The sequence below is a fragment of the Cetorhinus maximus genome, chromosome 6 (genome assembly GCF_964194155.1).
Source record: "Cetorhinus maximus chromosome 6, sCetMax3.hap1.1, whole genome shotgun sequence".
Classification (NCBI taxonomy): Eukaryota; Metazoa; Chordata; class Chondrichthyes; order Lamniformes; family Cetorhinidae; genus Cetorhinus; species Cetorhinus maximus.
Window position 1 is genome coordinate 34292444 of NC_135884.1, and position 16523 is coordinate 34308966.

General features: G+C 42.3%; 1 protein-coding gene across 3 annotated transcripts in view; it reads right to left on the minus strand.

Moving 5' to 3' along the window:
• The window catches only part of dennd6a (DENN/MADD domain containing 6A), a 115590-nt gene that overhangs the window by 39999 nt on the left and 59068 nt on the right, over nt 1-16523 (minus strand). For all 3 annotated transcript variants that reach the window (XR_013576828.1, XM_078543590.1, XM_078543589.1), the window contains one exon: nt 1276-1381. Coding sequence is in view for 2 of the 3 variants with exons in the window: in XM_078543590.1 (XP_078399716.1) it covers nt 1276-1381 (106 nt within the window). In the remaining variant the exon portion in view is untranslated. The remainder of the gene's footprint in view (nt 1-1275; nt 1382-16523) is intronic.

Genomic DNA, 16523 nt, shown 5'->3' on the forward strand with positions numbered 1-16523 from the left:
TACTAAGTTAAAGGTGTAATATACATGTAAGTTATTGCTGATGATGTCATAACAAGAAACTTTTTCATTATCTTTGTTGTAACATTATTCCTCCACTCTGACCTAAATATCAAAACCAGCTTTGCTCATGTATGCAATGTTGAGTTCCCACACGTTACAGATCCCATAGAGACCAATAAATTTTAAAAACATATTTGAATTTCCAGTAACTGACCAGAAAGATCATGCAACAAAATTTCAAGTTTTAAGGCTTTTACTGTAACAAATTAAAAGCAACATTGACTGAAGACTATTTCAGTCAGCAACTTATACCATAAACTACAGAAAAGTCTCCACATTTAACCTTGAAAATTACCGAAAAATCACCTTCCATGGTTATATTATACTCCGTTCCTTAAGTGGACAGTTCATTCTCCAGGAACCAGTGCCAAGTTATTCTCCCAATAGCTTGCTTCTTTTTCCTACTGGATAGCTTCTAATCCCCAAACTGATTTTCAAGGGTGGGGTTTAACCAGGAGATCCCTCCCCTAGCCAAAGCTAGGCAAATTTCCAGCCTCATTTAAATCCTCATGAATTTGGTCTCTTCAATCTGAATGCAAGATCCTACCCACATTGTGCCTGTGAACAATAGAGTCTGGCTGCCCTTATCTCTCTGTTCCCTCCCAGTTTGTTGCAGAGTGCCCTGTCTGAGGGATATCTCAAGAAAATCCCTGTAAGTTGATTCTACAATGGCTTTCTATGGCCCGTTCTCCTCAAAGAGCCAATTTCCATGGCAATGTGAATCATATGGGCCTTGACTCAGGTAGAAATTCTGATTAACTATTTTCTAAATCCCCAACTCTTGGAATTACATAGACAGTTTAAAGTACAACGGTTTATAAAGCCCAACATTTGTAACAACTCCCTCCGAGACTTGGAGCCTAACAATCTACCCAAAGTGATCACAGATGCTTCTGCCATTGTCTACAAGTGTGAAAATCTTGCGCCTTCTTCTCAGTAAAACAATTCGAGCTTCATTGTCAACCAAGCCACCCAGGCTTGTTGTCAAGCAGGATATAGAGGTCACATGACTTCCCTTCACTACTCCATTTTACTTAAATGAAACAGATAGTCCCAAAACATAACATATTTATAAGTTTTGTGTTTGTAACATACAGTGCAGTAAATTTACCAGGGGTTGGCTGCACAAAATAAAAATAAATGCAGGAGAGTGGCTCAGCGAACCCACTCTCCCAAAACCCATGCTGCAGCATAAAAACAGTTTAAGATACTCACCCGCTTCTAGACAAGGCTCATTTTTGTCAAAATATTCTGGTGCAATCAACTTCAGCAGGAAATGGAAAAAGTTAACATAGGGAAGTTTACTGAGCAGCACCAGAGACTGTAAGAGAAAAATTCAGTTACTGGACATAAATGATTGCATTTCATTTAAATTGAAGATGAAAATTTAACTGCACAAAATCTTTTTTTAACCCATGTTTGAAATATCAATAAAAATGCATCAGTTCCGAAAGTACTAAAGCAATTCCATGTATATAAATTTCTTCCACGTTAACTATTTACTATTTTACTGGAAAATTAATTGGTAAATGAGAAAAATAGAGACACCTAGCTGTTAGATGCTTTGCTACATAGTTTAAGGAAAATTAATCAACCTGCAGCATTAGAGTCATAGAGGTCTACAGCACAGTACTACAGTACTAAAAGCCCATTGAGTCTGTGCCAGTCAATCAAGTACCTAACTATTCTGATCCCATTTTCCAGCACTAGGCCCATAGCCTTGTATGCTATGGCATCGCAAGTGCACATCCAAACACTTTTTAAATGTTATGAGGGTTTCTGCCTCTACCACCCTTTCAGGCAGAGAGTCCCAGATTTCCACCACCCTCTGGGTGAAAAATTCTTCCTCACATCCCCTCTAAACCTCCTGCCCCTTACCTTAAATCTCTGCCCCCTGGTTATTGTCCCTCCACCAAGGGGAAAAGTTCCTTCCTGTCTACCCTATCTATGCCCCTCATAATTTTATACACCTCAATCATGTCCCCCCTCAATCTCCTCTGCTCCAGGGAAAATAACCCCAGTCTATCCAATCTCTCCTCATAACTAAAACTCTCCAGTCCAGGCAACATCCTGGTAAATCTCCTCTGCACTCTCTCTAGTGCAATCACATCCTTCCTATAATGCAGATTCCAGAACTGCACGCAATACTCTAGCTGTGGCCTAACCAGCGTTTTATACAGTTCCAGCATAACCTCCCTGCTCTTATATTCTATGCCTCGGCTAATAAAGGCAAGTATCCCATATGCCTTCTTAACCACCTTATCTACCTGTCCCACTACCTTAAGGGGCCGGTGGACATGCACACCAAGGTCCCTCTGATCCTCGTTATTTCCCAGGGTCCTACTATTCATCGTGTATTCCCGTTCCTTGCTTGTCCTGCCCATGTGCATCACCTCACACTTATCCAGATTAAATTCCATTTGCCACTGATCAGCCCATCTGACCAGCCCGTCTATATCCTCCTGTAATCTAAGGCTATCCTCCTCACTATTTACCACCCCACCAATTTTCGTGTAATCCACTGGGGATAAAACAATGAATGAAAATGGAAATAAATTTAAAAAATAACACTACCACTTATTTTCATTATTTAAAAAAAAAATTATTTCCATTTTCATTCATTGTTCTATCCCCAGCTTTTAGCCTATTTTCGATCTTTCTTCCCACCACTGCCCCTCCCCCCAACCCACCTCCATTAGGGCCATCACTTTCCAGAGTGCTTACCCTGGTCCAGCCATCATCACATTTTGCTTTCTTAATGTCACCACTAGCACCTCATTTAGCCAGTACCACCACCATTAACAGCTCTTTGACCTTCTGTTTATGACATCTTTTGCCATCTCTCCTTTGCCTCCACCTATCGTTGGCCTTCTATCCAGCTTCACCGGTTCCACTCTCTTTAATCAGTGTATATTTCACCACATCTCTACCTCCCTTTAGATCTGAAGAAGAGTCACACAGACTCGAAACGTTATCTCTGTCTCTCTCTCCACAGATGCTGTCAGGCCTGCTGAGTTTTTCAAACAATTTTTGTTTTCGTTTCAGATTTCCAGCATCCGCAGTATATTGCCTTTATTAAACAACTACTTAGTCTGTCTTCATGGAGGAAGGCACAAATAACTTCCCCAAAATATTAGGGAACTAAGGGTTTAGTGAGAAGGAGGCATTGAAGGAAATTAGTATCACTAAAGCAATAGTGCTGGAGAAATTAATGGGACTGAAAGCCAATAAATCCCCAAGGTCCAATTATCTACATCCCAGGGTACTAAAGAAGCTGGCCATGGAAATAGTGGATGCGTTAGTTGTCATCTTCCAAAATTCTGTAGATTCTGGAAAAGCCCCGGCAGATTGAAGGATGGCAAATGTAACCCAACAATTTTAAAAAGGAGGGAGAAAACAGCGAATTACAGACTCGTTAGCCTAACATCAGTAGTTGGGAAAATGCTAGAGTCTATTACAAAAGGATGTGATAACAGGACAGTCAGAAAATATCAAGGGGATTAGACAAAGTTAACATGGATTTATGATAGGGAAATTATGTCTGACAAACCTACTGGAGTTTTCTGAGGATGTAACTAGCAGAATAGATAAGGCAGAACCAGTGGATGTGGTGTATTTAGGTTTTCAGAAAGCTTTTGACAAAGTCCCACATAAGAGGTTAGTGTGTAACATTGAAGCACATGGGATTGGGGGTAATATATTGGCAGAATTGGCTAGTAGGCAGGAAACAGAGTTGAATAAATGGGTCTTTTGCGGAATGGCAGGTAGTGACTAGTGGGGTACTGCAGGGATCAGTGCTTGGGCCCAATTCACAATATATATCAATGAGTTGGATGAGGGAACCAAATGTAATATTTTGAAGTTTGCTGACGGCACGAAACTTGGTGGGAATGTGAGCGGTGAGGAGGGTGTTAAGAGGCTTCAAGGCGATTTAGACAGATCGCGTGAGTGGGCAAATACATGGCAGATGCAAGATAACGTGGATACGTGTGAAGTTATCCACTTTGGTAGGAAAAACAGAATGGCAGAGTATTATTTAAATGGTGGTAGATTGGGAAGTGTTAATGTACAAAGGGACCTGTATGTCCTTGTACACTAATCACTGAAAGCAAGCAAACAGGTCCAGCAAGCAGTTAAAAAGGCAAATGGTATGTTGGCATTCACTGTGAGAGGACTTGAGTACAGGAGCAAGTGTCTTACTGCAGCTATACAGGGCTTTGGTGAGACCACACCTGGAGTAGTGTGCGCAGTTTTGGTCTCCTTACCTAAGGAAGGATATACCTGCCATAGAGGGAGTGCATCAAAGGTTCACCAGACTTATTCTTGGGATGGCAGGATTGTCGTATGAGGAGAGATTGGGTTGATTAGGCCTGTATTCACTGGAGTTTAGAAGATTGAGAGGCGATCTCATTGAAACTTTTAAAATTCTGACAGTGATGGACAGATTGCATGCAGGGATGATATTTCCTCCAGCTGGGGATCTAGAACAAGGTCACAGTCTCAGGGGTAGACCATTTAGGACTGAGATGAGGAGAAACCTCTTTACTCAGAGGGTGGTGAACCTGTGGAATTCTCCACCACGTTAAGGGATATGGGAAGGGCGTGGGAGTATGGCACTAAGGTAGAGGATCAGCCACGATCATACTGAATGGGATCAGGCTCGAAGGGCCGAATGACCTCCTATTTTCTATCTTTTTCTATATTTCCTATGTTTAACTCTATCAGATTTCCCTCTTTAGCTCCTTCTATGGTCTCGTCAAACATTTAAAATCACAACCCATATCCTCTAGAATAACCAAGTTAATGGACAAAGAGTTTACTTATGTTATTAAAAGGTCAAATATTTTACAAAGACTAGGTAATAAAGATATGAAAGATTGAACAAGCTGTTATTTTCTTTGTTTGATGAAGTCCCATTCACACACAAAAAAAATGCTGACTCATTTTAAAATAGTATGGATGCTGGAAATCTGAAATATAAACAGAAAACACTGAGCACCAACTGTTCTAATGCTGTTTTGTAACCAGCCACTGGAGGTATGCAAGAGCAACAGATTTAACCATGGTATAAAAAAATGACCTAAAAGTGTTTTTCTTAAGTTAGAACACTGGATTTCTGCTACCTCATTAAAAGAATGTGATGTATCCTTAAGTATGTTTTTTTGTAAAGTAAGGCACATATAACTGATAAGTGGAGGCAAAAAATGTGATCAGGCTGTCAATGATAATAATGTCTTTTTTAAACATGGTTATATAGGCAACATATACATGATTTGATCTACTATGCCGTATACAATCTTCATGAAAATAATTGACATTCAAAAGCAGTTTACTGTTTAAAATAAGAAAAGAAAATATTACGTTGTGTATACTTAACAAATTATTGATACAGAGGAATACTGTATACTTTTAGAAATTGAATACCAAACTTGTTCTGTAACTTTCTGACTTGTCTCAGCTTGCACCAGCGTACTGTGAGATACTACCATACTTGGCAAATTTGAAAAAAGCTTTAGACTGTCGTAGCAATAACAGGGAAAGAAAGTATGACTGGTTTGATCCAGTAACACCACATTACAATAGCTCTGCAGAAGGAAAAGAAGTTCTCAATTTCACTCCCATTTTTGGCTATTTGGAGGCATAACCAATTCTTGAGACCAAAAGCTAGATTTGTTGCTGCGTGTTTCTAAGCAAGAGCAAAGCCACTCTCTCATTTCATTACCACTTATCCAAAACCTCACACAAGATATGATTAATGCAACAGGGATGCACACACCTAATTTTGTTGGAACAAAAGAGCATTTCATTTTTATATTTTAACCAGTTTGTCCTCAACAATACAAGAAATAGAGTTTCCAGTTACTGTTTTCTAAATTTCAGAATAATAACTATTGAAAGGGGGGGAAAAATAGAAACAAATAAATTATCTTTAATTTGATAGGGGTTAAATTAAATTGCTTCAGGCTTATTCTGAGGCATCCAATATGTCTGTATCATAGCTCATGTTAAGAAACTTTGTTAAAAGTTTGATGTGGTTATTTTTATCTTAATGTGACATGTCATAAATCCATAACATTTACACTTCAAGCAGAAATTTCACTACAGCCTTATTTTCAATGGTTTGCCACATGTCACAGGTTTTTCGTAGCATTTTCAATGTGCTTTTATATTGTATTTAATAACACTGGCATGCGTCATGCACAAAGTGTGGGGCCTGCGCAACCAACCATAAGACAGATGTAAAACAAGGAAAACTTGTTTTTTTGCAAATTTTCCATTTCATTTGAAGTCAGGTGCCAAAGACCTGCACTTAGGAATCTGGTATTATGAACACAATATAAAAGCCTTTTTTAATGTAATATCAACATACAAACATATATACGAATTAAGAGCAGGAGTAGGCCACTCGGCATCTCGAGCCTGCTCCACCATTCAATAAGACCATGGCTGATCTAATTGTAAACTCCACTCTGCATTCCTGCCTACCCCTATTGACCTTTCACCCCCCTTTTAAATCAAGAATCTCTCTTGCTCTGCCATAAAAAAATTCAAAGACTCTGCTTCCACTGCCTTTTGAGGAAAAATGTTCAAACAACTCATGCCACTCAGAAAAAAAATTTCTCCTTGTCTTTGTCTTAAATGAGCGACCCCTTATTTTTAAACCGTGATCTCTAGTTCTAGATTCTCCTACAAGAGGAAACATCCTCTCCACATCTATTCTGTCAAGACCTCTCAGGATCTTAAAGGTTTCAATTAAGTCACCTCTTAACCTTCTAAACTCCATTGGGTACAAGCCTAACTTGTCCAATCTTTCCTCATAAGACATCCCACCCATTCTTAGTCTAGTAAGGTCTAGTAAACCTTCTCTGAACTGCCTCCTCCAATGCATTTACATCCCTCCTTAAATAGGGAGACCAATGCTGTAGACAGTAATCCAGATGTGGTCTCACCAGTGCCCTGTATAACTCACTTTTAAAAAAAAAACTCTTCTTATTTAAATATCTATAGAAACTCTTACTATCTGTCTTTATATTTCTGGCTTGCTTCCTCGCGTACTCTTAATTTTTTCCTCCTTATTAATATTTTTGTCATTCTTTGTTGTTCTTATTTATATCCTGTCCAATCTTCTGACCTGTCACCCATCTCTGCAATGATATGCTTTTTCTTTAAGTTTGATACTGTCTTCAACTTTTTTAGTTAACCACGGATGGTGGGTCCTCCCTTGGAAGTTTTCTTTCTCATTGGAATGTAGCTATTCTGTGTATTCTGAAATATCCCTTTCAAAGTCTGCCACTGGATCTCTATTGACCTATCCCTTACCCTTATTTGCCAGTTCACTTTAGCTAGCTCTGTTTTCATGCCCTCATAATTGGACTTATTTAAGTTTAAAATACGAGTTTCAGAACCATTCTTTTCTCCCTCAAACAATGTAAAATTCAATCATAATATGATTGCTGCTACCTAGGGGTGCCTTCACTGTGAGGTTATCAATTAATCCTATCTCGTTGCACAATACCAGGTCTCGTATAGCCTGCTCTCTGGTTGGCTCCAGAACGTGCTAAGAAACTATCCCAAAAACATTCTGTCAACTCCTCATCTACGCTACCTTTGCCCATTTGATTTTTCCCATCTTTGGGTAGATTAAAATCCCCTATGATTATCGCTGTACCTTTCTGACAAGCTCCCATTATCTCTTCCTTTAAATTCTGTCCTACTGTGTAGTTACAATTAGGGGGCCTGTACATCACTCCCACAAGTGCCTTCTTGCCTTTATCATTTCTTATCTCAACCTAAACTGCCTGGTTTCCTGAATTTAGGTCATCCCTCGCTAATGTGATAATACTATCATCAACTAATAGCGCAACCCTATACCTTTTCCTAACTTCCTATTCTTCCTAATTGTCATGTACCCTTCAACATTCAGGTCCCAGTCCATGTCAACCTGTAGCCATGTCTCTGTAATGGCTATCAGATTGTACTTATTTATTTCTATTTGTACCATCAGATCATCTGTTTTGTTTCGAATGCTACTTGCATTTAGGTACAGAGTTGTTAGTTTTGTCCTTTTATTATTTTTGTAGTGGCTAGCATTATCTGGTGATTTACTCTTAGATTGTAATGTCTGTCCCTTCCTGTCACATTCTGTTTATCATTTCCCATATTAGTATCTTTCTTTCTTGCCTTGTTCTCTCTACTCTTTAGTTTACCACGTTTTGCCAAATTTGATCCCTTGCCCCCATTATTTAGTTTAAAGCCCCCTCTACAGGTTGAATAACTGTCCAGATTTTCTTTCTGGGGTGCGCAATAGAATGAACAAAACTGAATCTGTGCCCCAATAGTACTGCATTCTACAGCACTGTGGTATGCACCTTAAAATAAAACCACTCACAAGGACAAGCCAGAGGAAGAGGAGAAGGAAGAAAAGGGAGGAACCCTGTGATGCTGCAAAAGTGCACCACAGCAGAAGGAATTTTATCAATAGCAGGCTTTAAATTCAAACAAAAACAGAATTACCTGGAAAAACTCAGCAGGTCTGGCAGCATCGGTGGAGAAGAAATCAGTTAACGTTTCGAGTCTTCACGACCCTTCGGCAGAACTGAAGTATAGTTAGGAGAAAGGTGAAATATAAGCTGGTTTAAGGTGGGGGGGGGGGGGCGCGGGGGGAGAGAGAAGTTGAGGGTGTGGTGATTGTGGAGATAAGCAAGCAGTGATAGGAGCAGATAATCAAAAGATGTCACAGACAAAAGGATCAAAGAGGTGTTGAAGGTGGTGATATTTGTCTAAGAAAAGTGCTAATTAAGAATGGAAGACAGAACACTCAAGGTACAGCTCTAGTGGGGGTGGGGTGGAAAGACTAACAAAGTTTTAGTTCTAGATTTAAAAATAATGGAAATAGGTGGGAAAAGAAGAATCTATATAAATTATTGAAAAAAAAGGGAGGGGGGAGAAACGGGGTGGGGATGGGGGGAGGGGGAGTTTAAGATCTAAAGTTGTTGAATTCAATATTCAGCCTGGAAGGCTGTGAGGTGCCTTGTCGGAAGATGAGGTGCTGTTCCTCCAGTTTGCGTTGGGCTTCACTGGAACAATGCAGCAAGCCAAGGACAGACATGTGGGCAAGAGAACAGGGTGGAGTGTTAAAATGGCAAGCGACAGGGAGGTTTGGGTCTTTCTTGCGGACAGACCGCAGGTGTTCTGCAAAGCGGTTGCCCAGTTTGCGTTTGGTCTCTCCAATGTAGAGGAGACCGCATTGGGAGCAACGAATGCAGTAGACTAAGTTAGGGGAAATGCAAGTGAAACGCTGCTTCACTTGAAAGGAGTGTTTGGGCCCTTGGACGGTGAGGAGAGAGAAAGTGAAGGGGCAGGTGTTGCATCTTCTGCGTGGGCATGGGGAGGTGCCACAGGTGGGGGTTGAGGAGTAGGGGGTGATGGAGGAGTGGACCAGGGTGTCCCGGAGGGAACGATCCCTACGGAATGCTGTCAGGGGGGGTGAAGGGAAGATGTGTTTGGTGGTGGCATCATGCTGGAGTTGGCGGAAATGGCGGAGGATGATCCTTTGAATGCGGAGGCTGGTGGGGTGATAAGTGAGGACAAGGGGGACCCTATCATGTTTCTGGGAAGGAGGAGAAGGCGTGAGGGAGGATGCGCGGGATATGGGCCGGACACGGTTGAGGGCCCTGTCAACGACCGTGGGTGGAAAATCTCGGTTAAGGAAGAAGGAGGACATGTCAGAGGAGCTGTTTTTGAAGGTAGCTTCATCAGAACAGATGCGACGGAGGTGAAGGAACTGAGAGAATGGGATGGAGTCCTTACAGGAAGCGGGGTGTGAGGAGCTGTAGTCGAGGTAGCTGTGGGAGTCGGTAGGCTTGTAATGGATATTGGTGGACAGTCTATCATCAGAAATTGAGACAGAGAGGTCAAGGAAGGGAAGAGAAGTGTCAGAGATGGACCATGTGAAAATGATGGAGGGGTGGAGATTGGAAGCAAAATTAATAAATTTTTCCAGGTCCCGACGAGAGCATGAAGCAGCACTGAAGTAATCATCGATGTACCGGAGAAAGAGTTGTGGGAGGGGGCTGGAGTAGGACTGGAACAAAGAATGTTCCACATACCCCATAAAGAGACAGGCATAGCTGGGGCCCATGCGGGTACCCATAGCCACACCTTTTATTTGGAGGAAGTGAGAGGAGGTAAAGGAGAAATTGTTCAGTGTGAGAACAAGTTCAGCCAGACGGAGGAGAGTAGTGGTGGATGGGGATTGTTCGGGCCTCTGTTCAAGGAAGAAGCTAAGGGCCCTCAGACCTTCCTGGTGGGGGATGGAGGTGTAGAGGGATTGGACATCCATGGTGAAGAGGAAGCGGTTGGGGCCAGTGAACTGGAAATTGTTGATGTGACGTAAGGTGTCAGAGGAATCACGGATGTAGGTGGGAAGGGACTGGACAAGGGGAGAGAGAGGGAGTCAAGATAACGAGAAATGAGTTCCGTGGGGCAGGAACAGGCTGACACGATCGGTCTGCCAGGACAGTTCTGTTTGTGGATTTTGGGTAGGAGGTAGAAGCGGGCCGTCCGAGGTTGGGCGACTATTAAGTTGGAAGCTGTGGGAGGAAGATGTCCAGAGGAGATGAGGTCAGTGACAGTCCTGGAAACAATGGCTTGATGTTCTGTGGTGGGGTCATGGTCCAGGGAGAGGTAGGAGGAAGTGTCTGCGAGTTGACGCTCAGCCTCCGCGAGGTAGAGGTCAATGCGCCAGACAACAACAGTACCACCCTTGTCAGCGGGTTTGATGACAATGTTGGGGTTGGACCTTCTTCTCCACCGATGCTGCCAGACCTGCTGAGTTTTTCCAGGTAATTCTGTTTATGTTTTGGATTTCCAGCATCCGCAGTAGCTTTTAGCTTTTTGTTTTCAAATTCAAACAGTTTCATTTCTACCCCAATGTAAATTACCTTTGGATACAAGGTTTTATTAGTGACACAAGAATGAAAAGTAAGGAGGGACATTTCAGCACAAAACCAAGATCACTCCTAAAATACATAAATTTTTATTAAATGATCACAATGTGAAGCTCATTTTACCATATACAAAGTATGTAAAAGGAAGTCAAAGTCTTGTACTTTTTAACTAAGTGTATTAAATATATTCGTAACATTTTGACCTTGCAAAAGATTATGTTGCAATCTAATAATAGCATTTCATCTTTTAAATTTGACTCAAAGTTAATGAAGTTTGCTATTTCATTTTCAGAAGATCAGAATTTCTACAATAAATCAAATGACTAGGAGTACCACCCTTCTGACACATGAGTATTTATTATAGCTTTTCTATAGCAAAAAGTGGTTTTTTTGGCACCTAATTATGTTTGCTGTATTTATTGTAAAATGTGTAAGGTCACTTTTTTTGGGAAAAACCGATAAAAATATTTTTCATTTAAATATTTAAGAAAAAAATCATTACCCGATGCAAAACTCAAAATGATGACCATGGCATTAAGAGTTCCATTATCTACCAATTGAGTAACCTGGGCTGTTCCAGACCAACTGTCTGGAACATTGACTCGGTCACTTGTGTATCCCTTTCCCTTCACCCCCACTGTTTCAACCCTTTGAAGTGTGCAAATGTAACTATTCCTGATGCCTTTCCAGTCACCTCAGCTAGATCATGTCAAGCCTGATTGCTGTACCCTACTGACAACAGGAAGCACTAGAAATACATATTCATTTAATAGCATAGTGAAACTTATTAGATTTCTCACACACTAGGTTTCCTCTCAAAGGATGATCTGCAAGAAGAATAATTTATAACTGCTTTTCAGCTGTGATCAATGATGTACAGTATACCAGGTTAGTGCTCTCCACATTTTGTAAATTGCTTGTGGGCAAAATTTCCCTTCAGCAAGAGTGTTAATTGACTGTTGAATTTAAAATTGAAGTTTAGTAGGATGGAAATACCCAGTTAGAGGTAAAAAGAAATTTAATAAATGCATTATTTTCATTTTCAGTATTATTTAAAATACTTGGGCTTTGAAACTTGTATCTGAAACATACAGCAAATCAAATCCAACTCGCGCGGAAAGAGATGGACCGCAGGAATTAGAAGAAATAAAACAATTACCTGCCCGTGAAACTTACGCTGATACTTCCATTTGCCGGAGCTGCTTGGGGCATGCATCGAGATACTCTTCGCAGGCCTCAGCGAAGCGCAGCTCTGGCAGAGTCAAGGAAGCCATGCTCCCTTTTTTACGGCACTTGCTGCCGTAAAGCAGATAAGTTTAAACAGCCAGTGAAGTTGATAAGCCAGGAAGAAGGTAAGTGGATAGGATTTGCAGGTTCGGAGGGTGAGGGGTGTGGGGTGGAGGTCTGGAGGGGGGGTGTCGGAGGTCCAGGGGGGTGGTGGGTGGGGTCGGAGGTCCAAGGAGGAGGTGGGGGTTGGAGGTCCAGGGAGGGTGGAGAGGGGTCGGAGGGAAGGTCAGAGGTTGGGGGCAGGAGGGTCGGAGGGAAGTGGACGTCAGGGGTTGGAGGTTTGGAGAGGTCAGGGGTGTTGGAGTGGGGGTTGGGAGGAGTTCAGAGGAAGAGGGTGTTGGATGTCTGATGGGGGTGGGATCAGAGGGGAGTGGCGGTCAGGGAGGTTGGGGATAGTTGGCAGATGGGGGGGGGCATCAGGGTGGGGTAATCCCGTGGGGTCAGTCTGGGTCCTTACAATAGTTACCCAGAAGTTAGAAGAGGTTTTAATTCTTCTAACTTTTTCTGAGTAAGTATTGGTGTAAGCCTGGCGGAACCATCCGAAGTTTGTGATTTAAACCACATTTTCAGATGGTTCCCAGCACAGGGCAATTGTCCAGAGGAAGCATGCACTTACGGCCAATTGCTGTGCAAGCCCTTACCTGTTAACTTCCAAGAGAGATTCCTCAGTGCATCTTTGGGGTACCCCCAAATCCGATGCTGGGGAAATTGAACGTTACGGCTCATTAAATATGTATCAGTACTCAAATAAATCAGCACTCAATTGGGCAGTGGCATGCTTTATCTAACTTATTTCCTGCTTGTACTACTTTGAAAAAATTCTTAAAGGAAATATTTCCACCTCAAAAATCTATGTTTAACCATTCTTTATTGGAGAATGAGGAATAAGTGGATTGATCCGATAGATTCTCTTCCTAGTCACTCACCATCCTGACATTTTTAAAATTCATTCACGGGATGTGGACTTCGCTGGCTGGGCCAGCATTTATTGCCCAGCCCTAGTTGCCCTTGAGGTGGTGGTGGTGAGCTGCCTTCTTGATCCGTTGCAGTCCATGTGGTGTAGGTACACCCACATTGCTGTTAGGGAATTCCAGAATTTTGACCCAGCGACAGTGAAGGAATGGTGATATATTTCCAAGTCAGGATGGTGAGAGACTTGGAAGGGAACTTCCAGGTGGTGGTGTTCCTATCTATCTGCTGCCCTTGTCATTCTAGATGGTGGTGGTCGTGGGTTTGGAAGGTGCTGTCTAAGGAGCCTTGCTGAATTCCTGCAGTGCCTCTTAGATGTCACACACTGCTGCAACTGTGCATCGGTGGTGGAGGGAGTGAATGTTTGTGGATATGGTGCCAATCAAGTGGGCTACTTTGTCCTGGATGGTGTCAAGCTTCTTGAGTGTGGTGGGAGCTGCAGTCATCCATGCAAGTGGAGAGGATTCCATCACACTCCTGACTTGTGCCTTGTAGATGGTGGACAGGCTTTGGGGGAGTCAGGAGTTTAGTTACTCGTCACAGAATTCCTAGCCTCTGACCTGCTCTTGTAGCCACAGTATTTATATGGCTAGTCCAGTTCAGTTTCCAGTCAATGGTAACCCCCAGGATGTTGATAGTGGGATTTTCAGTGATGGTAATGCCTCTGAATGTCAAGCGGTGATGGCTAGATTCTCTCTTGTTGGAGATAGTCATTGCCTGGCACTTGTGTGGCACGAATGATACTTGCCACTTATCAGCCCAAGGCTGCATATTGCCCAGGTCTTGCTACATTTGGACATGGACTGCTTCAGTACCTGAGGAGTTGTGAATGGGGTGAACATTGTGCAATCATCAGTGAACATCCCCACTCTGACCTTATGAAGGAAGGAAGGTCATTGCTGGAGCAGCTGAAGATGGTTGGCCGAGGACACTACTATGAGGAACTCCTGCCGTGATGTCCTGGAGCTGAGATGACTGACTTCCAACAACCACAGCCATCTTCCTTTGTGCTAGGTATGGCTCCCACCAGTGGAGAGTTTTCCCCTGATTCCAGTTTTACTAGGGCTCCTTGATGCCACACTCGGTCAAATGCGGCCTTTATTCATTAGAGTTTAGAAGAATGAGGGGTGATCTTTTTGAAACATCCAAGATTCTGAAGGGGCTTGACAGGATAGATGTTGAGAAGATGTTTCCGCTAGTGAGGGAATCTCGAACTAGGGGACATAGTTACAGAATAAGGGAATACTCATTTAAAACTGGGATGTGAAGGAATTTCTTCTCTCAGAGGGCATTGACTGTCTGGAATTCTGTACCCCAGAGAGTTGTGCAGGCTAGATCACTGGAAGTATTTAAAGAGGAGGTGGGTAGATTTTTGAAGAATCGGGGAGTGAGGGCTATGACGAGCTGGCACGAAAGAGGAGTTGAGGCCTGGAGCAGATCAACCATGATCTTATTGAATGGTGGGGCAGGCTTGAGGGCGTGAATGGCCAACTCCTGCTCCTATTTCTTATGTTCTTATGTACATAGCTACATTGACTACATTTCCCTCCATCCTGCTTCCTTTAAGGACCCTACTCTATTCTCCCAGTTTCTCAGTGTTTATCTCATCTGTTCTGACATGCCACCTTCCATGTCAGTGCTTTAGGTACGCCTTCCTTTTTCCTCGTGAGGAATCCCCTGCACGATGGTTGACAGGACCCTCAACTGTGTCTCCTATTTTCTGCACTTCTGCTCTCACTCCTTCCCCTGTGTCCCGGAGCCATGATAGGATTCCCCTTGTCTTCACATTCCACCCCACCAGCCTCTGTATTCAATGGATCATCTTCTGTCATTTCTGCTGCCTCCAGCATGGTACCACTACTAAACACATCTTCTCCTCGACTCTCCTTTCAGCATCCTGAAGAATTTCCCCCTCTTGTGACATACCGCTCCAACCTACCAAACACCCGCTCCATTCCCCATGGTATCTACTCATGCAAGCACAGGAGATGCAACACCTGCTCTTTTATGTCCTCTCTTCCCACCATTCAAACACTCCTTCTAGGTGAAACAGTGACTTACTTGTACTTTCAATTTAGCATGCTGTATTCGCTGCTCACAATGCAGTCTCCTCTGCAATGGAGAGACCAAACGCAATTTGGGTCATTCCATTAAGTCCGCAAGTGTCACCTCGGGCTTGTGGTCACCTCAGTTTAATTTTACACCCCACTCCCACTTTGACCTCTCTGTTCTCAGCTTCCTATACTGCTCCAATGAAGCTCAGTGCAAGCTCGTGGAACAGCACCTCATCTTTCGATTAGGCACTTGTTATGATATGCAGGTGGTAATTGCCTGACCAAATCCCAAAGGGAAACTTGGCCGAACTATCACAACAATTTGCAATTTGTATTTTTATTATGAGAAGGTATGTGCACCGAAGTCAGAAGAGTCCACTACCACTTTTGGGGATTTTAAAGAATAAGTTAAACATTTATTAACAAAAGAAAAGAAAACCTAAACACTCAAGATTGCAGTTACACAGTTAAATTTAGTCTTACATTTCCCAAAAGATTGCTACTTAGCTCGACTCCCAAACAAACACCCTTTTTCAGGCAACAGTCCAAAGAGATTCTTAATCTATAAGACATTCAGTAATATTACTACAAGGCACCCACTGTTGTTATAAGGGAGGCATTTCACAGCGTCCCTCTCCTTCTCACTCCATAATGCAACTCCAAGGCTTTTATCAAAACCTTGCTTTCTGGAACAAGCAAGTGCTTCTCTGGGGTGGCGAGAGGCTGCTTTTTCACAACTCTGGCTTTGCACAGCCCACCTTTCAAGATCTCACATGGCCACTCCCATACAGATTTCAATTTTTTCTTAAATATATTTTCTTCCTTTTGATTTTTAAAACTTATTGTTTTAAACTTTCCTTGAAGCTCAAACTCTTTCAAATATGAGATCTTTCATGTTTCCATCTTGTCTTTGTTTTTGGGTCAATAAAATATGATATCCCCAGTACTTGTTTACCAATGAACTCCTGAAAGATACAACATTTTCCCTGTCACCTTCTAATTCCCCTTTGAAATTCAAACAACCTCTCAACTTATCTACAAATGCAAATATTAGTTAGTCCACTTCTATTTCAAAATGCTTGCTTTTACACCTAATCCATTTGATTATTTAAACCATGCAGTCTGACTGTCTTCAGTTTAGTTAAATTAGTCACATACACACACATACAGCCCCCACAAGACTGCTTCAGTATCCCAGAGTAAC